The 23,494-nt window shown below is 42.2% G+C and overlaps 2 protein-coding genes across 3 annotated transcripts; both read left to right on the top strand.

Annotated features, from left to right (window-relative positions):
- Positions 1-619: 619 nt before the first annotated feature.
- On the top strand, positions 620-9,354 carry LOC121603962 (malate dehydrogenase, cytoplasmic-like). Its single transcript, XM_041933306.1, has 9 exons — positions 620-772; positions 1,881-1,979; positions 2,596-2,692; positions 4,766-4,941; positions 6,322-6,444; positions 7,474-7,650; positions 7,837-7,950; positions 8,312-8,401; positions 8,889-9,354. The coding sequence occupies exons 1-9, from the start codon at positions 770-772 to the stop codon at positions 9,009-9,011; spliced, it is 1,002 nt and encodes a 333-aa protein (XP_041789240.1). The 5' UTR covers positions 620-769; the 3' UTR covers positions 9,012-9,354.
- A 1,533-nt stretch (positions 9,355-10,887) lies between these two features.
- On the top strand, positions 10,888-23,238 carry LOC121603961 (UTP--glucose-1-phosphate uridylyltransferase-like). 2 transcript variants are annotated; one of them, XM_041933305.1, is made up of 10 exons: positions 10,888-11,088; positions 13,531-13,646; positions 15,101-15,208; positions 19,897-20,082; positions 20,159-20,292; positions 20,882-21,179; positions 21,265-21,462; positions 22,096-22,338; positions 22,596-22,700; positions 22,870-23,238. In XM_041933305.1, exons 2-10 carry the CDS (start codon positions 13,548-13,550, stop codon positions 22,975-22,977), a joined length of 1,479 nt encoding a protein of 492 aa, XP_041789239.1. In that variant the 5' UTR covers positions 10,888-11,088; positions 13,531-13,547; the 3' UTR covers positions 22,978-23,238. The 2 variants fall into 2 exon arrangements, with proteins under 2 accessions (XP_041789239.1, XP_041789238.1); XM_041933304.1 differs by lacking the exon at positions 10,888-11,088 and adding an exon at positions 12,523-12,743.
- The last annotated feature ends 256 nt before the right edge of the window (positions 23,239-23,494 follow it).

The following is a 23,494-nucleotide window of genomic DNA, read 5'->3' as shown; positions in this document are numbered from 1 at the left end:
AAAGGTCCCTATAGGATTACTAGTGCTTCTTGAGGTGAATCCAGGGTACGCAAAAGGCTCAAGTGTTTCCAAGGTTTAAAGGTCCTTCAGGGGTTTTGGTTTGTGAGGAGGTTCCTGGGGTTGTTTATGTGTTTCAGTGGGTTCCAGGAGTTCTTGGTGGGTTTCTCAAGGCTTTACAGGAATTCTTAACGGGGTTCCTGGATAATATGTGCTTCTTGAGAAGGTGGGAGCTCAAGGGGTTTGTGGAAATTCTTCAGAGGGTTTTGAGAAAATTACAGTTATTCTTTCCAGGAGTTTTTGAGGGGGGCTACACAACACAAACATTGACTTCTTTCTGTTTTAGAAATATCTGGAATCATTAAGCTCTTTACAGTTTATGACACATTGAACAAACAGAAACAGCAAATCTCAGTCTCAAAGCTGTGTCACTGTACAGGAGCAGGTGCAGTTTTGCTATCGACCACGAGGTGTTGCCCAAGTGCTACTTCCTGTGTCTCATTTTAAAAAGAACCCGTTTCATGGGTTTTTTATGGGTGGGTGCGGTGTGACCAGTGCGGTGCATCATGGGAGAATGTGTTCGTTTTGTCGACTCGATTGTGTTGAAAAGCCTACGTTAGTGCCATAAAACGACTACAAGTCCCGTAGTGAGTGTGGGACGAGTCGTGTCGCCTGACTTTACAGTACAGGATAGAGGTGACCCTTCCGTCTAGTCCGTCTCTGAGCAGGGAGAACAGGCACCGCAGACAAGCATCTCCAACCGTTAGCAAAAATGGTAAGAAGATGCATAATTACCTGTGTCAATATTATAATAGACGTCTTCTATCAAAGCACTAATTTCCTTGTGGCAATTTAACGTGGTGTTAGCGGATGCTTAATAGTTGACATTGCCAGAGGCCGGCAGCGGCATAATTTGATATCACGTTATGCTAACTTAAATGCTTTTATGTAGATTTTCTGTGTGCTGAATTATTGATAAAGAACCAAGGGCAAAGCTGTCAAACGCACTTTGTTGCGCACTTCCAACACGCAGATTAGAGACGATGGCTGTAAAGTTAACAGTAGCATCCGCAGCAGAGACTGCACGTTTGTTTTCGTTGTTTTAACACTTGCCAGTCTACTGTACATTCATTCATCTGCCTCCATTTTAAAAGCAGGCTGTGGCGAGGGAGCAGCGCCAACTTACATCATCGGCCTCTTCTTTTAGTCAGTGGAATTAACCAATCACGACGGAGCTTCATCAGTTTGAATCTCCGTTCACAGATCTGGAAATCTAACGAGTTCTTGCTCGTCAGACAAGTTACAACCTGTTAAAATATGATGCAAGGTCATTTCCGAGTGATCTGGAAACCTGTTTCATTTCGGCTTGTAAATAAATGACTTTGCGTCATGTATCATAATTAAATTCCACACTTTTGATTTGCTTTTTGCATTAATTATTTCGTACAGCGAAGAGCGGTGTGTGAACCAATCATAAAAGCAGAGTTTTTTTTAACTGTATCTGCTGCCTGATTGATGGTATACTTGCCGAAGTAAAGAGTGACATCAGATACCAAACATTAAATCTGTGATTGAACTGAATGTCATGCCTGGCCTTGTCAGTTTGCAGGTCATTCTACATTGCACGATTTTCTTAACGCGGTTTGGTGTAAGTTCATTTAAAGGGTTCCTTGGGAGGAGGAGCCACCGAGAAGGCCTATTTAACAAGCTGCCTCCACCCATGCATTAAATATAGACTTAATGAGTAAAAAAAAAAAAAAAAAAAAGTGATTCTGCCAGTTCAGACCACAATACACGCTACTGCTGCTTTGTCTCATCCCTCTATTGTTTATGTAGGTCAGTGAGACATACAGTATGAACCAAACCTGTTTGTTTCCCTCCAGACTGAACCAATCCGTGTTGTTGTGACCGGTGCTGCTGGCCAGATTGCCTACTCCCTGCTGTACAGCATCGCCAAGGGAGATGTGTTCGGCAAGGACCAGGTAAGATCGAGCCTGAACTCTGATTACATAACCTGCAGCAGCAGCACAGCCCCCTTCCCCCTGAAGCTGATCACAGCAAAGACAGCTGGGTGAAGCACTCTGTGAGGCTTGACTATTACATAATGGACTCATCATGAATAATACATGTTTTTATGTGGGGCTGCCGTCGTCTGATTGGAGTCCTGATCAGCGATGTAGTGGGCAAATGAAAAAGAAAGGGGTCGTTGTAAGGCTTCAAACTAAATCTTGCCAATATGCAAGGTCTTTAATGGAGTTTGGTGATAAATCCTCTCTATCTTCTGAGCAGCATTTCCACCATTCATGAAAGTTGTGAGAATGACATTATAAATTTGTTTTCCGAACCGTTTTGTTCCATTTGCTTTGTGCTAATGATTTGAAAATTAACGTAACAATGCTGCAGTCCTTGACAATACATTTAAAAAGATTACAGCAGAAATCAGACAGCTAGTGGCAGCATTTGATTTGTAGAAGTTCCCTCTAGATTATATCATAGAAAATGATATGGAAGTCAAAAACTGCCTGTAAATGACATGTCTGACTATGCCTGTTTGGTTGATTGTCAGGTGAGACCTTTGTTGTGCCTCTTGTTTTTCAGCCAATCATCTTGGTCCTGCTGGACATCCCCCCCATGCTGCCGGTGCTGGATGGAGTCGTCATGGAGCTGCAGGACTGCGCCCTCCCACTGCTTAGGGGTGAGCCAACTGTGTGTGTGTTACTGTATGTTTTAACCAGGGTAGTTTGATATGACTGACCTGGTCATTTGCTAAAAAATAAAATGCATTGTTCATCTAAAGTGTTTGGCCATAATGGGTTTGACCAGTGGATTTCCAAGTCCAAACATAATGTTCTTTAACCTGGTAGGAAGACAAATATTCAGTGGTTCCTCCATAGTTTTCTTATAAGGAGGGAAAATGTGTTGTTATTATCATGGGACACTACAGCACAACACATACCACTATCATTTCACATGTGCACCACACACCAGATGTGCCGCACAAGCAGAAGAAGTGGTCAAGGTTCAAGGTGCTGGATGTGATAATAATGCTGCTTTTCTGGGGAACAGACGTGCAGGAATGCTCGGAACAGGACAGCGGTGTGTCCAAGAGCTGAGGTCCATCAGCCGGTGATGACGGGTGTCAGCCAGTGTGCTTACGTAGAAACTGAAAGGCGTGTGTGTTTGCGTCGTAACACGCACGCCATACACGTCATACACCACCACTCTGTGTTCACCTTAAAACTCTTCCTTGAAACAAAAACGATGGAACTAATTTCTGTGCTAGAAGCTTTTTGCGGAGCGTGGACTCTGCAGCGTTGGGAAAGTAGGAATTAGTGTCACCTTCCAATAAGGAATGAATATATGGATGATCAAAGAATCATGTTTTGTCAGGTAATAAGGGCTCTGCATCAGTCACAACTACAGACAAACTGCAGCTGCTGTCGACCATAATTGTCTGAACTGCTCTTGTTCCATCTGGAGCACACAGTGTGTGTGTGTGTGTGTGTGTGTGTGTGTGTGTGTGTGTGTGTGTGTGTGTGTGTGTGTGTGGTATGTGTCCTTGTGTGTGTGGTATGTGTCCTTGTATCCTCCTCTGTCTGCTGCTGCTGTGAGGAGGAGGGTCTAAAATAAGAGCTCTGGTTGGCTGGCGGTGAAGGCACCACAGGAGCCAATCAGAGCCATGGTGGGATAACAATGAACAGAGGGGAAGTGAACCCTGACTGAAGTCCAGTCTGATAGCAGCACGGTTCCCTGCAATAAGCAGACACTAACGCATGTTATTGTCAGGATCAGCAGAGACGACAGGAGTTTATCTGAGAGACTCTGAAGTTAACTGACCTCAAAACGTCAGCTATAAAGAGTCTGAGGATGTGAAACACACTGAGACAGTACATGAATGTGTGCAGAGAAGGTCAGGGGCCACAGATGTTGTTTAAATAATCAGTCCAGATTATCAGTACCAAAACATCACCTTATCGTTATCAGTATGTGCTACAGCAGGGCAGCCTCTGTTATCTGTACTGAACAGATAAGATATCCCTCAGTGCTCTTGGTTGTCAGAAAAAATGCCAATTAATACATTTTGGAGTGAAACGATTTGGGGGACATTCAGTAAGAAATGAGAAATTCTCCTTAAAGTTTAAATAGTAGTTGAGTTGAAGTCCCAGATCAGGAAAATCTTCTGAAATGCAAATCAAATTTGTAATTTTGCATTCAAGTCAGCTATTTGTTGAGCTGATCATGAAGATGACGCACTTCTTTGTCATCGAAATGTTAAAGAAGCTGCTGTTGTCCTCTTTGTGGTCGGACAACATTTTGTGATTGGCATGCCTGAGTTTCTTTTCCTAACCAAGACTTTTTAGACATTAAATTATTTTACGAAGTAAAAAGTGTATTTTGCATGAAATCTTTTAAATGTTAATACAGTTTAAAGCTTTTTATTCAGATTTATAAATATCTGTTAGAATAAAACAGGAGTATAGATGCAGACGCTCGACCCTCAGTACTGACAGTTTTATGGTTCAATACTTTTACTTCAGATGCTTTTAAAGCTACTCAGGTTTAATCGTCCCTTTAATCTTTGCAAAATAAACAACCTGAACAAAACACGAAGTATAGTTTGTCTGTTACGTTTGTCTGTGGCTGTGACATTACAATTATATGTCATTTACACTGTGTTCTGCTGTATGAGCTTAAATGTTCTCTCACCAACCGTCCCTGATAAATAAATGAAGTGCACTGACTCCACCTCCCTCTCCTCCACCCACAGAGGTGATCCCCACTGACAAGGTGGAGGTGGGCTTCAAGGACATCGACGCCGCCATCTTGGTGGGCTCCATGCCCAGGAAGGAGGGCATGGAAAGGAAGGACCTGCTGAAGGCCAACGTGGCCATCTTCAAGACTCAGGGAGCCGCCCTGGACAAGTACGCCAAGAAGACCGTCAAGGTGACGCCTCAGTCCTCGATTGATTCTGTGTAATGTCATTTTAAGTTCCACAGGCTCATGACCCATTCAGAACGGATCTGTCAGTGAGGAACCAGAGTGCTGAAGGTCACCAGGAATTTAAAAGTTGTTCTGTCTTCGTTAGAAAGACTTTAAAAAGAAGCCAGTTGACTGCAGCTGGGGGGAAATGAAAGCGCTCATCCAGCGTCTTTTGTGACCGGACAGAGCTGAATGTTTCTCTTACAGCAGCTTTGTGTTTCTGTCTGATCCTCCGCCGTCAGAGTTCCTCTGTGTGTTTGCTGTCAATTGTGCTACAAACTGTAACGTGTAATAAATCAGCAGGAGGGCCCCCGTTGGGCCAAAGTCCTTCCTGAGGCCCAGCGTCAGAGTGACGCAAGAGGTCAGGTCTCTGCTGAGGTCAAAAGTCAAAGTTTCACCTGCAGAGAATCTGTGGAGGAAAGAAAACAGCCTGATGTTGAGGCCTTTCAGCTGCTTTTACACGAAATATCAGAGAAAGCAGTTTTCACTCAAAAAAAGAGGAAATTCAACCAAAATGACCACAGTTAGTTTATTCAGGCATAAACATCTAGTACAATATAAATTTCTCGTGACTGTCTAACTTTCTTTGTCGGCGCGTTGTCTCTCTGTGGTCAGTGTTCAGGAGTCTTCTCTCAGTCTCGTCTGCTACAGCTGCAGATTCTCTGAAACGTCCCTGCTGTGTTGACGAGGATTCTGGGAAACTGTGACAGAAAAGCAGCAGCGTGGAGAATGTTTTGTCTGGAGATAAACTGTGTTTTCATGGTTCTGGTCTGAGCTCGGTTATAACAGTGCAGCTCCTGGTTAGTTTCCGGCGATCTTTACTTCACACTGTGCTGATCAGAGCTGGGTTTGAAAACAGGAACATGACGAACTCCACCAGTGTTGTTTGCTTTTGTATTTTCCAGAGTGGAACAGCTTTTTCGTCATATTCATAACATGCGTTTTCAGAGCTTCTCATGGCAGTTTCTTCTGCACAAATATCCTTTTAAGTCGATGAAGAATTTTAAAGCTGCACTCTGAAATGTATCCAGCAGCTTCATGTCTCAGGTGTCTTGCAGTTTTTGTGTGTTTACTTATGTCTTGTATTTGCTTTATGCAAGATCTCTCAGACACCGATAAGCAGATTAAGATCAAATTGAGATGAAGGAGGGATTATAATTACACGAACACTGTAGCTCAGAGGTGTGTGCTGGTTGTCTGCAAATTCCGCAGTCATCTCAGATTTGGAGGCTTTACCTCTGCATTCAGAAAGCTGTGTTGATCACATATTGTCACCTGGCTGCCCACCTGTGTGATAACGCAGAGACGCGTCATTCTGATGGAGACGTTTGATTTTCATGCCAGGTTTTGGTGGTTGGAAACCCAGCGAACACCAACTGTCTGGTCGCCTCCAAATCTGCTCCATCCATCCCCAAAGAGAACTTCTCCTGCCTGACCCGTCTGGACCACAACCGAGCCTCCTCCCAGGTACACACACACACACACACACACACACACACACAGAGGACAACAATCACTTGTCTACACCCAGCCTAGTTCTAACCTTACCTGAGCTGATATCTGAACAAGCACCAGACATCAAATTAAGTGTTTGTATCAGAGAAGTCTCTTTAGACTAAAATCCCAAACCAAAAGCAACAAGTACCTTGATCAAAACTGTTCAATTTTACAAATTTTTGGAACTAAAAATGTGTAAAATGGAAAAAAAATGGAACTCATTATTCTAATTATTACACACCAACAGAGGTTTGGATGAGATCAACATTTGTTGGACTCAATATCAACAGTAACAAAGTGATATTGATCCAGTCTACATCTGACTGAGTTTACCTGCTTTTAACAGGCTGATAGAAGTCTGTATGAGCAAAAAGAAGAATGTAATGAGTTTATACATTATACAGTCATTAAAAAGATAACAAATGCAATACAAGCTATATTTTACAGAAAATATACTTGATGTTTATAATTCCAAAAAACTGTAGACACTGTAAAACATAAATAAGACCGAATGGGACAACTTGCTAATCCTTTCTGACATGTGTCAACTGAAAACAATATATTTAATGTTTGACCTCATCAACTTCATTGATTTTTGTAAAAATCAGCTTATTCTGAATTTGATGCAGCAGCATGTTTCAAACAAGTTGGGACAGGAGCAACTAAAGGCTGGGAAAGTTGTGGAACGCTCCAAAAACACCTGTTTGGATCATTCCACAGGTAAACAGGTTGATTGGTAACAGGTGATAGTATCATGATTGGGTATGAAAGGAGCATCCTGGAAAGGCTCAGTGGTTCACAAGTGAGGATGGAGCGAGGTTCAAAATATACTTAATATTTACTTACATTTATAATAGTTTTTATGAATGATCATTAAGGGAAGGTAATTTAGTAGCATCACATTTTATTTACTGATGTCAATAAATGTGTATTTTATAAATCAACAGGATTACTCTTTAATATTTTTTGTATTATGCTGTGTCTGTCCCTCGCCTGCAGGTGGCCATGCGTTGCGGCGTGTCCTCCGACAAAGTGAAGAACGTCATCATCTGGGGGAACCACTCCTCCACCCAGTACCCCGACGTCCACCACGCCAAGGTCAACGTCCACGGTAGCGAGGCAGCCGTCTACGACGCCGTCAAGGACGAAGCCTGGCTCAGAGGAGACTTCATCTCCGTGAGTGCTCGCCGCTTCTCGTCTGGTGTCATTCTGAAAACAAAGTGAAGCAGAAACACAGCTACAAGCCTTTCCTTTTATACACTGTTTGGGTCATTTTCACCTTAATTAGACAGCAGCGTAGTTCTCTTCAGGTTTGTAGTTTTCCTCTTTTCAAACCTCCTCCTCTTCATCTTCCTCCTGCAGACGGTGCAGCAGCGCGGTGCAGCCGTCATCAAGGCCAGGAAGCTATCCAGCGCCATGTCTGCTGCCAAGGCCATCTGCGACCACATGAGGGACATCTGGTTCGGCACCAAGGAGGTCAGTGTGTACTTAGTTAGTGTCTTAGTTTGAAATTGAAGAAGACTGTTTCATTCAAATTTTCTATTTCCATGCCATAGTCACATGTATTTTGTTGTTGCTGTGGACCAAATTGTAAAACAGGATTTAGACCATGAGAGGACATCAGAACTCTCCATATAATCAAGGCTAATGTAATTTTATTTCTTGGTAAAAGAATTTCAGGGCAGAAATATCAGAATATGGTATATTTAAAAAAAATGAATGAACAGTTTATGAAACAAAAAATGAAAACAAACTTTATGTCCATGTCAGATTTCTTGTTCAGTAGCTGTGATTTAGAGACAAGCGTCTGATATTTGTTGTCATTTCCTGCCAACAGGGTGAGTTCATCTCCATGGGTGTGTACGCTTCTGGAAACTCCTACGGCATCCCAGAGGACCTCATCTACTCCTTCCCTGTGGAGATCAAGGTGAGTCTGTCCAATAAGCTGCCAGTATTGGGTGCAGGCTTGTTTAACAAGTGTGAACTGTCACACTGTAAAAAATAAATGAATTTCTTTTCACTGAAGATTTCAGTTTTCAGATTTTAACTCACAGCTGCTGAATCTTATTAGTACTAGTACTTATGAGTACTAGTCTCCTTGTAATGAGTAAACTTTTCACCTGTACAGCCAGATTCAAGTCATTTATCCCACTGAATATGTCTGTACTGATTAGGCAGCCAGATCGGGTTCCTCAGGTCTATTTTGTAGGAACAGAAGCTCTCAGAGACCAAAAGATGACTTTCTTCCCAAAAACAGTTCATTGATAAGATGTTTTTGCGGCGATTCTCAGGAGTCAGTTATTTCTTAAAATATCAAGATGAGCAAGATTCAGTGTGAAGCCCCACAGAAATAGACTGAATACCTCACAATCAAAAGCTCAACCTCTGAGTTTTCCCTCTGCCGTCCCTCACAGAACAAGACCTGGAAAATGGTTGACGGACTCTCCATCAACGACTTCTCCCGCGCCAAGATGGACGCCACAGCGGCCGAACTGGTGGAGGAGCGAGACACCGCCCTGGACTTCCTGTCCCAATGACTGTCGCACCCTGCTGGTCAACAGCAGCAACAGCACTCAGATGCTCTGAAGGCTGGCTGCTCGCGGCTCTGAAGAAGAAACCTCCTCTCTTACTAACCGTCCGCTGACGTCTGTGTGTCACCTCTGTGTGTGTGTGCTTGTGTCAGTGTGCGAGTGTGTGTCAACAGGCCACTTCTTCAGGCTTTCAAAAAAAGAACCTGTTTAATGACCATAACCTGGCCTCTGTCTGCAAGACCCTGAGAGAATGTCTCTGTTGGTAGATGATCACACACACTAGCTGTCCAGAAACTGTAATGGAACAAGTTATCACCAATAAAACAACAAGGAAACTGACCAACCAAAACCAGCGTCCTGAAGTTCCTCTGTTGGACATCACAGTGAAACACGCTCATAAACTCCAGTTTTGAACATGAAAGCCACTGAGTGGTTTACAACATGTGGGGTTTTACTCAGATAGTGGAGCAGTTGCACTAGGCTATCATACTCTCTGCTGTCGAAAACATACAGTATATAAAGAACACTGTATAGTGTTCATAAAAACTCATTCAGCTGTTGCAACATTGTCGAAAACAGTTTACTGAACTGAAACTGCTTTACATAAGATGATAGAAAATATATAAGAGAAACGGGCAATATAAACTGAGAAAAAGCGTTTTAGAAATCCATGTGTTGTTCTGATCCTGGAGCAGTTTGGTTGAAAGCTTTTAAAAACAACAGGACACTACATCACAGTGTTCAACACAGCAGGCTTATGAGGCGTATGAAATCATGAAAGGTACACACTGCATGGTATCAACACTTTCTGTTATTAATTTCAACCTTAAACACAATGCGACTCTCAGTCAGTGTGATGAGAATTTGCTTTTAGTTTAGTTCAGGAACTGAATCCAGTGCAAATACTGGGATACGATCAGAAAAATGATGATAGTGATTTCTATCAGGCCATATTTTCATATATCTATACATGAGGTCACGTCTTCCTGCGTTTTTGTAGTGAATCATTTTAACCACATGGTGGCAGCATCGATCCAATCTAAAAATGAATTAAAACCTGACGAAGTTTGTGTTTGATCTGCATTTAATTATTCAATCATTCAGTCATTTATTTACAGTCTCAGGGGTTTCGGTCTGCTTTATGCTCCATGTTTTTCTCTTTTTATGTGGGAAAATGACAGTAACACGTTGCTTTAGCATCTACAGTGTCAAGTCATGACTGAATGTTCTGCAGCACAAGTGTACAACTTCCTGGCGCCCCAGATCTAAGGGGCTACAGAAAGTCCCTGGTTCACCGTGTATGGTTTTGATCATGTGATTAATTGTGAAGGTCAAACTGACTAACTGAAGTTTTTCTTCGGTGTCCATCAAAGGTTTAATTCGGTCATGGCCTACGGATTATTAGCATGTTCCCAAACGGTGGAAATCACAGTTTTGGGGGGAAATAAATGCACATACACTGCAACACTTTTAACAACAAAAGAAGAAAAAAAATAAAATAAATTAAGTTGGAAAACTAAAAGTTAAATCCGTATATTTATACACATGGTTACTTTTAAAACATATTGATTCAAAATTGGATGCGATTGAAACAAATGAAATTGACATAAAAACGAACGAAACCGGCGTAAAACGTGACAGAATATGACTAAACTTTATTTTAAGCTAAACACATTTAGAATGAATTGAAATAAAAACGATTTTACTCAAACAGAATTAATAAAGCGAAGTGTTTACGTTGTAGTAAAAATAAACCATCTTGGGTAGGCGGGGCTTCCTGCTGGCTCCCTCTGATTGACGGGCAACTTTGACCAATTACCGTTCGCCTTAGACTCTCGAAACGTCATTTGTAGGCGGCGGTGGGCTCGTGCTGCAGGCAGCAGTGAAGCTAGGCTGCGCTGGCAGCTACAAAAGCTAACAGCAGGAAGATGAAATTACACCGGTTTTAAACAGTTTAACTCCACTTTCTGTTGCTCCACCGGCTCCTCCGTGTCTGAGCGGTAGTTTGTCTGTCCTCGAAGTTATCCGTGTTGTTCTCGGCTGTATTTTTGAGGCTCCCCTGATACTTTGACAGTGTGTTCAGGTGGGTAACAGCTTGGTCTGACAGACCTGTGGCTTTATGTGCACGAGAAGTTTGTCTAAACAGTGTTTCTGCTCTGGGGAATGTAAATGAAAATTCAAAGCACTAAAACATGTCTGAGCTGCTGGCATGAACCTGCTACTGCTCTCTCTCTCTCTGTGTGTGTGTGTGTGTGTGTGTGTGTGTGTGTGTGTGTGTGTGTGTTCTTTCAGAGACATATCACCAGTACAAAATAAATCACCTACACCAAAATATGTTAAAGTAGAAAAAAATGACCAAATTTGAGATTAATATTATATCTAAGTTTAAAAACAATAATCATTTGATTCATATAACACAGAAGCTAAATTCACAAGAGGGAAAATAAAACAGTTTAAGTGAGAAATAAGGCAAGTTTGCTGCATGCAGAAGCACCTTTCAACAACAAGCCTTTTTCTTGTGCTTTCTGTAAGGCAATAAAAAAGGCCAAGGAAAAGTTAAGTAAAATACAAGATGAAAATAGACAAACAAAATTAATAAAATCAGAATAGAAGCGCAATAGTGAGTAGTTCTATGAAAACAAACAAACATATTAATGTTTTTTTTAATGAATTAAAGTGGCATTTGCATGAATTTGGTAAAGTAAATTGCATAATGTTTATACAGTCTACAACTGATCGTTTCAAGTGAATTAAATTACAGTGAAGTCAAATGTGTTCCTCCTTTTCCTGCTGCGGTCTCCTGTCGCCCCATCAAGGCCTCCTGCCCACATTCTGATAACTGGAGACACATTTTCAAAGACTCAGAATAAGTACCGGCTTGACCTTTACACATGAGAGGTAAAGGTCACCATTACAACCTCAACCAGGACGTTATTTTACAAGCACGACATTTAACCACCTGACATCACTGACCAGTCAGAAGTATACTCCCTCTCCACCACTATGTGTAAATTTACTCATCACAGAAGTACACATAACACACTTTAAAGGTAGAGGATGAGAGGAAAAGCACTCAGAATATCCATTAATGTTTGACAGCTTTTCATACTTTTCTTTCTAACCCTCACACAAATATATTCAAGTGCAGCTGCAATTTCATGGTCCAAACAAGGACGTCATGCATTTTTGAGAAGCTGGAATAAGAAAATGTTTGTTGTTTTTGCTCAATGGAATCCATCAGTCATCAGTACTCCTGTCAATTAATTGTCTGTTCCTCAAGTAATCGATTGACCACCTTATTGTTTCAGCACAAATTGTTTTCTTAATTATGTCTCAGGATGTAAAAACACTAACTCATTTAAAGCACTCAGGAGTGAGTGACATGGAGTGGGCAGAACAGCCACAGTACCACACACACACACACACACACACCCACACCCTGGCTGTGTGTGATTGGTATGTGCGACTGTGGGCTGGCCTTGTGTTGAGTTCACGGTCGGGGCTGCAGATCTGTGAGCTTCCTCTGAGCTGAGGATGAGGAGGAAGCCTGTTGTTCTCTGAAAGCTGCAGACTTGGGTTGTTTTCTTGGGACCATTTTTTTAACGAACACATGGACTCACTGTGAGCCGACACGTCTACTTGAACCCGCTGCTGCTTCCTGTCCACAGATCTTATTATTCATTTGAGTCATTTCTTGTTTTTAAGCAGACTCTGGTAAAATGTCTCTAACTGTAGCTGGTAAGTTTATATCCAGGTTGTTTAGCAAGATTTTGGTATTTGTGTGACTAGACTTTTGTCCCCTGAGTAATTTTCTGGTTTGCACTAATTGCCTGTTTATCTCAGAGCCAGTTTTGTTTTACATAAACAGTAATTGAGAGTACAAAAGGCTTTTGTCTTGTTTAAATTCATCATAAAATATATGGACAATCAAAAGCTGAGGAACGTTGTTCTCAGTTAACTCCAGATACTGATATACAATGAGTTTCATTTCATGCCAACAGGTGACTTTTAGCTCGCAGCTCGATTTGCTGGAAAATCAGCCTCCATATTTTGTCGCAGACTGTAAGAACATGTTGGTTTCATTGACTCAAAGTTTGCAACATCTGAACTTTGAAAAACCTTCAAAATGTGTTAGATTACCTGAACAAAGTTCATTTGCTTCAACTGATTCATGTTGTTCAAGGTCACCTTTGAATATTTTAGACTCGACAGCTCCCAGTATTTGCTGTGATGTTTATTATGTTAAACTTTGCCATTTTCCTGTCAGAACATTTAAAATATCCTGTGGGGGGTTTTTCTGTTGAAAATGTATTCTTCATTTAAGTCCTACAAAGTCATCGTTGTGAAGATCTGTCAGACTTTAAATACTGTGAGTTTAAGTGAAAGTGACAATCTGAGTGTGCACTGTTACCAACACATTTGTCTCTGAGCTGTTTTTGCAGCTCTCTGACTTCCAGCATGCAGATGAACAAACTTATACTAATTGAAATGAAAATGAAGGTCTGTCTTGTGTCTGTGTTTGCAGACCTGACCAGAGGAGCGATGACAGAGTTCCAGGAGAAGCTCCGTCAGCAGCACGAGGAGTCGATGCACCGCGAGCTGGAGGCGCTGATCAACACAGCCAACAAGACAGAGGCAGAGGTGAGAGAATCTGTGGCTCTCCTGCGCCTCCAAACATCCCCGAAATCTCCTCAGAAAGTCTCAGATCACATCTGAAACACCACACAGACGCAGTTAATCCTAGCCGTCATGCTCTGACTGTATCAGGCAGATTAGAGCTCTCAAGAACTTTTCATGTTTCTGTAGAAGATGTCTGTTGTTTAAATTTTATTGTAATCCAGAGTTCCTTTGAAAATTTACGACAAACCTCTTCCACACCTGCTGGCTGCCCAGTCACCTGGGTGTGAGAACACCTAACAGAGCTGTCACCTGAACACTGTAATGCAGTGTGAAGGGATGGACTGAGAAGGTTTTTGAGGCTGATTCAACCACCTGTACCTCATAGTTTCCATCAGTACCTTCTAAGGTGCGTTCAGTCAAAAACCATCTGCCTTTGCCAGCTCAGTGTTTTGTGTGTACTCATGTTAAACTTGAATAAATTCAGATTGAGGCAGCGTGAAAACATTTTTAAAGAGTCTTTGTGAGGGATATGTCAACGAACAGATTGGAGTTATGGTGGTACACAAGCAGACAAGGAGTCATGGGTTAATGTATCTGTTACATTTATAGAACAAATATTTGTAAAGTGTTGCATACAGAGAGTCCACTGGGTCATCTTATCACACAGCACATAGACTCTGCTGGGAGAGCTCTGCCTGCTGGTGGAACATGAGGTGAACAACCCTGAGACCACACACACACACACACACACACACACACACACACACACACACACACACACACACACCGCTGCAATGAATGGAATATATATCAATTTCTCCCTTTAAAGTTAAATGCTAATTATGTTTTGTCTCGTCAGTATTTTACTTCATAAATATGGGAATAGCAAAAATATCATAATACAACGGTAAATGTGGTGATATTATAAATATTTTTCTTACTTTCAACAGATCCCATTAAAAGATCCAAAAACTATTAAAAACACATCAGTGAGCCACAGTGTTGCATAAATAGTACTAATACGCCCACATAAACACTCACTAGAGCACCAAATGTGGATTAATCCGCCACTTAAAATAGTCCTCCACAAACGCACTATTTCCTCTGTTTGTTTGCTAAAAACTATGTTGAGTAGCTGTTTGAGGAAATTTCTGGACCTTTTTAAAAATTAAACGATATATTTGTGAGGTGTTTTTAAAGATTTATGTCATCAATAAGAACCAATGAGCTTGGAGCTGAGAGCCGGAAGTCAGGAAGTATTGAGCGACAGACTAACGTGTTGTTTGATCTGTTCATGGGATTTATTGACAGCAAGAAAAACAGTAGAATCAGATTTGTCCTTGAAGATGTGGACAGGTGCTTGCAAATATTTTTTAGTGTTTTAACATCCTTTGTTATAGAGTAATTTGAAAAAAAAAAAAATTAGTTTGGTGTGATTGTCAGCAGAAGGTGATATTTGGTTTCTTCTGTTTCAGATCGCTAGAAAAGATTTCGATGGCTTCAAGAAGCTCTTCCACAGATTCCTGCAGGTCAAAGGCCCTTCAGTTGACTGGGCAAAGATCAACCGGCCCCCAGAAGAATCGGTAAGCACCAGATATCACTGTTTACCAGAGGCCAGGGTGTCATGTTGCAACTCTCTGTGCTGTAATCAAAGTCAGTGTTCATGCTGAAGCTCAGTTCAGCTGTCAGGAGAGCAAAGTGTCGACTGACTGTACAGAACATCAGGCTGCAGCAGCACAGTTAACCAGCCTGCTGATCAGACCTAAACTGGACATAAACAAACGAGTAACTCTGAACAGAAACACCAGAGTGTGTTGCTACATAAACCAGCGCTGAGTCAACTCAGAAGTCCTGTCATTATAGTGGGTTGTCAAGTTTGAACTAACCCTGAGAGTCCACCAGGCTCTGTGACATCACGTCTGCAACATGTTTTTGTTCCATCCTCCACATGGCTGCGAACCCCTCCGGTGTGTTTCAGAGGCAAAGCATTTTACCTGCCTGATTTTGTTGACTTGCTCAGATTTTGCTGATTTGGTTATTGTATTCCCTGATATTTGTGCTTCTACCATGGGTAAGTAGGCTGCGTAGTTAAATGGTTTCTTTTTTCTTTTTTTTTGTCTGTTTAAGTGTGTTTATTGTTGATGTACGTTTGGGAGTCTGCACAGGGTGTTTTATTTTGAAAATTTACTGGATCCTTTACAGTGTTCCTGTGTTTGACTTCCTGTTTGGCTGAATTTGCTCTGTGTAATTTGACGTGTTGTCCATCAAAAATAGACTTGCCACGTATTCTCCTCGGCTTCTGAAACGGAGATGAAGTGGAATTGCTCTGCGGGATGCGTTGCAGACGGAACACGGACGTTATGCGTCCGGTGAAATTTAGGGCTTATTCTGATCTCAACACGCATGTAAATCAGACAGATTTGCTGGAAAGTGTGTTTTTTTTTTCTTTGGATGGAGCTAAATGAGTATTTTTCCCGTGCTTCCAGTATTTAGTCTTTAGTTGTTCAGCATGAGCACACACACCCTCATAGAACTTGTGTTACAGCTGGAATGAACAATGATATTTCCACCAGTCTCATGTTCATTTATTCATTCATTCATTCAGTGCTGGGGGGTTATGGTGAACAGATGATCTGCAGTGTGATGGCTTTGCTACATGTGTGACCCTCAAAAGGAGAAGGCTAATGACCGTCTTTCTTCAGCTTACTCTATGTGTTGTCCATTATCAACAGTCTTCACCAGCATCAAAAACTTGTAGGGATGTAGGTCACCTGCGTAGTGGTAGTGAGTGTAGGTCACATGTGTTGTGGCAGTGAGATGTAGGTCACCTGCTGTTTGGTTAATGTGCGTATAGTATGAGTGAAACTTAAAACAGCTGGACTGATTAAATTGGAGTGTATCTGTCTCAGACGCGTGTGAGACAGATGACTGGAAAACACAGCTGAAACTGTGTAAACATGCCGTCATGTTCAGTATTGAGATAAGACAAACCTTCCCACCATCACTCGTCAAACAAAGTGAATGGAAGGAAGAGCAGAGCTGTTGTTGGGAACACAATAAAAGCATGATGCATCATCTTGGCCTGTGCAGGTGGTGCTATCAGTAAGTGAAATCTGAAGATGAACTACGAATCGAAATGTAGTTCACTGGATCTTTCTGTCCTGGATGCACAGCGATAAAAATGATATCCATCTTGTCGTCTGACGCTCCTCTGACGAGCCGACACTGTTCCTTTAACGATCCAGCTACTACAGAACAGAGATGAGCTTCATGCTTCAGATACAAGCTAACGAAACCAGATCTGAGGACAGAGAACATTCAGGCTAAAGCCAACTATTTATCAGCATGATGACATTTCACACACACACGCACTGTAGTGTTCCCAAAATACACGAGCACAGTGAAGGTTAGGACTAAGAATAGTCTGACCGCCGCAGCATTTGAAAGTCTGGTTTTAGGGGGTGAAGTCAATGCTGACATTTGTCTGCTGTGTGACTCTGATGCTGCTGTGATCCAACTTGTCTCCTTATTCTATGAGCTCAGACATTGTCTGCAAAATGAGTTTAAAATCCCTTTCAGGCTCAAGTCATGTCAATAAATGCCTTATTGTCTCTTATTCCCTTATTCCTTAAACCCTGTGTTTTAAACATTTTTATGCCATATTTGCCTTCATTTGAGGGAAGAGACAGGAAGAACAACAGAGAATAAAGGAGAGTGGTTACATGATTAGCATCGTATCATCAGGAAGTTCACTAAATGAGCCAATTTTAATTGGTTGAGGAGGCCACTCTCATGTTAGATCAGCCTATGAAAACTCTTTTCACCCTCACCCCGCAAAGCAAAAGAGGCAGAGTTATGAAATGACCGACCTGACTCAACATCATCTTTATTCATTATTTGTGCTTGCACACTGTCACACATTATGAAATAAATCCAACAAATATTAAAATTTGATGAGAAAGCATGTTTTTAAACCTTTATTTAACCAGGCAAGTCATTAAGAACAAAATCTTATTTACATGACGTCTGCAGTGTTTCCTGTCTGAAAAAACCTCAGCTTTCATGTCTGTCAGAGCACTGCAGCAATGCTGATTGCATAATAACTCACTGTGTCCATAAATACATGTGTCCTTTCTGTGTGTCACACAGCTGCCATGTGTTGCTGGCGAGGTTTTAAAGGTCAGAGGTCGTCTGTCCCAAAACTGCTCTTACAGACCAGCTGACCTATGTTTACACATTTTATTTTATTCTTTCCTCTGTCCTCAGATCTGAAGCTCGGAGCTCGTCTTCATTCTGTGATAGTTGATTCATTTAAAGGAACAGTCCCACATTTTGAACACTCTGTGCACGTGGAGGTTAAATTTACGCTTAGCATCAGAGGTGAGCGGGAGTTCTGCTGTACATCCCTACACCCTGCCTTTTGATTTGTAGTTCAGATTTCACCACTGATAGTTACATGGCAACTCATAATGGACATTTTTTTCATATTGTGGAATCTGATAAAACAGATCCTGCAGTAAATCCTCCTTCATGAAGGTCATGATGTTCAGTTTGTGTTGAACCAACTGTATGAACTGTATTGTATATGCATGTGAAAGTATTGTAATACAGAGAGGTGTTTCTAGTATTTAACCCAGCCTCACTGATATAAAGGAGGTGAACAAATTAATAGAAACACCTCCTGAATGATCATACAGTTGAATCAACATGTCTCTAAAGGAGTTTCAGTGAAACTGAACATTATGACCTTAATGAAGGAGGATTTACTGCAGCAGTGTAATGCATCAGATTGTGTAAGTTTTAGTTGGTATACTTGATAAACTAGTAATTGAGCACAGTTAACAGCCTTTTTGGTGGGATTTACTGGTCAGAAATGGGAACACAGATATCAAAAAGTAATAAAAGTACTCTGCATGCACATACTGTCATCGCAGACGACAGTTTATTCTAGTGTGTTCAACCTTGAACACGCTAGAATAAACTGACATTTAAATGTTTTTACAGTCCTCAGACTGATTTCACAACTCCAGCTGTTTGTCGTTCTCTTCCTGTTTCTTTCTAGCATCCGTACAGCCATCCATCCATTTGTGTGTTTCAGTCCATTTTTAGTATCCATCCTTGGCTGCATGTTGTTTGGTTTTTGGGTACATTTAAATCCGAGAAGGTCACACCGAGAAATAAAATCAGTGAGAGCATTCCTGTGGTCTGATTCTGAACCCTGGAGAAAGGACAGAAAATGTCGACAGAAAATTTGACCAGCTGCTCTCCTGAGTGCTCCTGCATCAGTCAGTGTACACAACAAGAGGAAGAGGAAGAGTGAGTCTGACAAACAGTCATTTAGCAACCGTTGCACACTGGTAGAGTGAGGTTGTTTTGCTGCCTGACAGCTGTCTGTCTGCACTGTTAAACAAACTCAGCTGTTTGCTCTCAGTCTGACATCGACCTCAGTCTGCTTCTGTTTACCTGCAGATTTACAGTGTTTCATTTTATACTGTCAGGTACGCTCTCACCTGAGCTGTTCTAAAGTTTGTGCTCAGCGATTCTTTACGAGGGTGCATTTGTTTGGCAGGCAGGAAATTCAGCTTTCAGAACAGAAAAATCATTAAATTCATAAAATGTGCTTTCATTGTCATACTGATGATGGCTTTACTAGATCTAGATGAGCTTCGATGTAGTTCTCCATGTTGTCTTTGTTTAGCAGTGCAGCTGCTTTTGGTACGAAAACTTAGCTGCAGCATTGGTTTGGTTTAAGACTGTCGGACAGAAGCAAGAAGCACATATGTATATAGAAGAGTATTCACGTTGTTAATTATGGGCTCAGATCTCAAGAACTGCAGTGCAGATCATTTTCATCATCATCATTTAGTCAACCATGCAGGTGAGGACGAGTGCAGAAATTCATGAATATGAACATTTTAGAGAGTAAAAAAAAAAATGAAAAGGCAACAAAATGAACTACAATCCTTATCATAAATATTCAGACACAACAGACAGACAATAAGTCTTTAAGTGATGAACTTTGTTATATGTCCAAACGTGACGTGAACGCTGAAAACAGGTGTGTGTGTGAGAGTGCGTGTGAGTTAATCTGATGTGCAGACACACTGAAATATGAAAAAACACCTGGACAGCATTGCATTACATCCACCTGATTCATGAACCTATTGGATGTAACGTTACCTGTCTAAACACACACAATACTCTACGTTCTGATCACTGTTTAATCTCTGACCCAGTCAAAAACTGATGTCGTCCCTGTAAATGGTCTCAGGTGCAGCCGTACGAAAGGATCAAAGCGAAGGGTCTTCCTGCCGACATCAGCGCCAGCCTCAACAAGCTCGCTGTGGTCAAACTGAATGGCGGTCTGGGAACCAGCATGGGCTGCAAGGGCCCCAAGAGTCTGATCAGCGTCCGCAACGAGAACACCTTCCTGGACCTGACAGTCCAGCAGATCGAGGTATGAAACACCACAACAAGCAGCTCTGAGCCTCTGAGGATCAGCTTGAACTGAGCTCTGTTGTCCTCCTTTTCAGCATCTGAACAAAACCTTCAACGCCGACGTGCCACTCGTTCTCATGAACTCCTTCAACACGGACGACGACACAAGGAAGATCCTGCAGAAATACAAGCACCACCGCGTCAACATCCACACCTTCAACCAGAGCAGGTACAGCTCTCTCTGTCTCACACAGACACACACACAGTTGAGGATACACCATCACCGGCAGCTTTACGCAGCACTGTTTCTGCCATTCTAAGAAACATTTACTATGGAGAAAGGGTTTTTTTTTCTGTATGTCATCTCACTTGATAAATGTTGTCTGAACTGAAGCAGACCTACAAGAACTTCACTGAAAATAAAATACAGTTTAAGCATGGGAAAATGTGGAATTAAATAATAAATAATCAAAGAACAAACAAAGCTTATCATGAATCTGATCAGACATTTAAGGCCCAATATAATAAATATTATACAAATAAACTATAATGACTCGCAGCCATGAACACATTTCAGTTGTCACCAACTCACACGAGATAGCTATTACATTTAATTTGACTGGAACTTTTTAGTGTCATCAAATTATTACAATGGAAAAATATCTGTCGCTTAAAAAATGAAAAGTAAAACCAGAAATCTGGGGCTTTTGTGAACACACTACTGTATGTTTCCTGTTCTGTCAGCGTGGAACAACATAAAGCCGGTCTGTGCGTCTAGTGCAGCATCTGTCCTGACAGAAAAGATGTTCTCCTCTCAGGTATCCAAGGATCAACAAGGAGTCCCTGCTGCCCATCGCCAAAAACATGGGCGTGAACGGCGAGAATGCCGAGGCCTGGTACCCGCCGGGTCACGGAGACGTCTACGCCAGCTTCGCCAACTGCGGGCTGCTGGACAAACTCATCGCTGAGGGGAAGGAGTACATCTTTGTGTCCAACATCGACAACCTGGGCGCCACCGTGGACCTCTTCATCCTCCACCACCTGATGAGCCAGCCGGCCGACAGACGCTGCGAGTTCATCATGGAGGTCACCGACAAGACCAGAGCCGATGTCAAGGTCAGAGCGGCTCACTGCAACACGCAGGTATATAGGTTTTCATTCACGTGGCGGTCTTTCAGTGCTTCCTGTTTCCTCCCTGCAGGGTGGTACCCTGATCCAGTACGAGGATCATCTGAGGCTGCTGGAGATTGCGCAGGTCCCGAAGGCCCACGTGGACGAGTTCAAGTCCGTCACCAAGTTCAAAATCTTCAACACCAACAACCTGTGGATCTCTCTGCCCGCCATCAAGAGGCTGCACGAGAAGAGCGCCATGGACCTGGAGATCATCGTCAACCCGAAGGTGACGCACAGTCTGCTCATGAAATAACGGTTTCTAAATGTTTTCTTTAGGCTGTTTGCACATTATGTTTAGATTTTCCTTCTCACTTTATTTTACAGCTGTGTAATTTCCTGATATTGTTTGAGCATGTTTTCTTAACAGAACTGATTTGCTAATTATATGTTAAATAGAGAGTTTGAGTGATGCACTTCCAGTTAACAAGCTCCAGTCAGTTAGTTAGCAGCGTGTAGCAGGTCAGCTGACAATGTTCAGTCCGTCTCAGTCAAGCCTCATTTCAAGCAAGTAAAAAAAAAAAAATCCTATTTTCTCTATAATTACTATCGAAAAAGGTTCTCTCTAGCAAACTTCTGTGAAAATCATCAGGAAATGACTAGAAATCTACCTGTAAAAGGTGAACCAGGTGGCAGGAAATGTGATTATGATCTGGTTATGAAAACACCTGGTAGCCTTGCTGACTGCTGACATCCTGCCAGGATGGAGGTGTGTTTTTAAGGTTGGTCAGAGCTGTGAAGTTAAAGGTCACGCTGGTGTAGAATAATTCCCATCATGAACCAACAACTTTCTCTGTTTTACAAGCAAATCAGCCGAAGTTGCGGTTTCGTACTCTAATCAAACCCCTGAACGTCTCTGCAGACACTGGACGGCGGTTTGAACGTCATCCAGCTGGAGACGGCCGTGGGCGCCGCCATCAAGAGCTTCAACAATGCCATGGGGGTGAATGTCCCACGCAGCCGTTTCTTGCCGGTGAAGACGTCGTCCGACCTGCTGCTGGTGATGTCCAACCTGTACAGCCTGGACGCCGGCTCGCTCACCATGAGCAAGAAGAGAGAGTTTCCCACCACGCCGCACGTCAAGCTTGGCAGCTCCTTCACCAAGGTCAGCCACAACCGACTTAAATGTTGCGATCAAAGCTGCTCTCAGCTTCTGTACGCTTTCAATCCTTCTTAATAACTTGTTTGGTTGAAAGAGTCCCAACAGGATGAATTCATCACTCTGGAGCACCAGAGAAAATCCAGCTGTAATTTCTGAATGCAAAATTTGCAGAAATCAACGAAAGGAACGACAGTGTTCTCAGGGGTCCTTAAAACGGAGCGGACTGAGTTTTGTGCAGCTTCCTGTTGTTTTTTGTTTAGGTTCAGGAGTTTCTGTCCCGGTTCGAGAGCATCCCGGACATGTTGGAGCTCGACCACCTCACCGTGTCCGGAGACGTCACCTTCGGAAAGAACGTCTCTCTGAAGGTAAACCTTTTTCAGCCATTGAGCTGGTTTTTCTTGCTGTAATCGTCCCCTTTGTTCATCACGTTAAAGATTCCTCTGAACAGTCAGTGATGTGATGGAGGACAAAGTGTCCTCATTCTGTTTGTCTGAAGTGAACATGAGGCTTCAACTTCTCTCTAACTTTCACCAGGGGACTGTCATCATTATAGCAAATCACGGAGACCGGATCGATATTCCTGCCGGAGCGATGCTGGAGAACAAGATCGTCTCAGGAAACCTGCGGATCCTCGACCACTGAGGCCTTCTGGGGAAAAAACAGAAGCCGTTTGCACCTTGAAGAGACTCAAAGAGAGAAAAGATTTTTCTTCTCGTCACTGATGAACTGTCGGTTTGTTTTTGGCCATTTCTGACATAAAGCCAGCCTGAAAGGGTCAAAGGTCATCCTCCTCTTCCTCCCTGTCGCACTCTGCATATGTTCAGCTCATCTTCTCAGGAAGAACCTGTCACTGAACCGACTGTGGTCGTCTTTTCCTGCTGTCAATTAAAAAAGTGCAATATGGGTCAACTGAGTGTCATGTGATTTTTAGGTAAATTAACGGGCAGATCCGTCGTAGAACTGACTGAAAGTCCTGAAGGTTTGCTTTGAACGTTAGTCACTCTTATAAATCAAATTTTCCAAATATTAAACTGTATTTGAATTCACCAGTCCAACTTTTGCTCCCCATATACTAATATTCTCATCCTTTACTTCAGTAAACACTTATAACTCACATTACAAATACTCCAAGTAAAAGTCCTGTGCTAGTGATTTCTAA

The sequence above is a fragment of the Chelmon rostratus genome, chromosome 3, assembly GCF_017976325.1.
Source record: "Chelmon rostratus isolate fCheRos1 chromosome 3, fCheRos1.pri, whole genome shotgun sequence".
NCBI lineage: Eukaryota > Metazoa > Chordata > Actinopteri > Chaetodontiformes > Chaetodontidae > Chelmon > Chelmon rostratus.
Note: the sequence above shows the minus strand (reverse complement) of the source record. Positions and strands in the feature narration are given on the sequence as shown.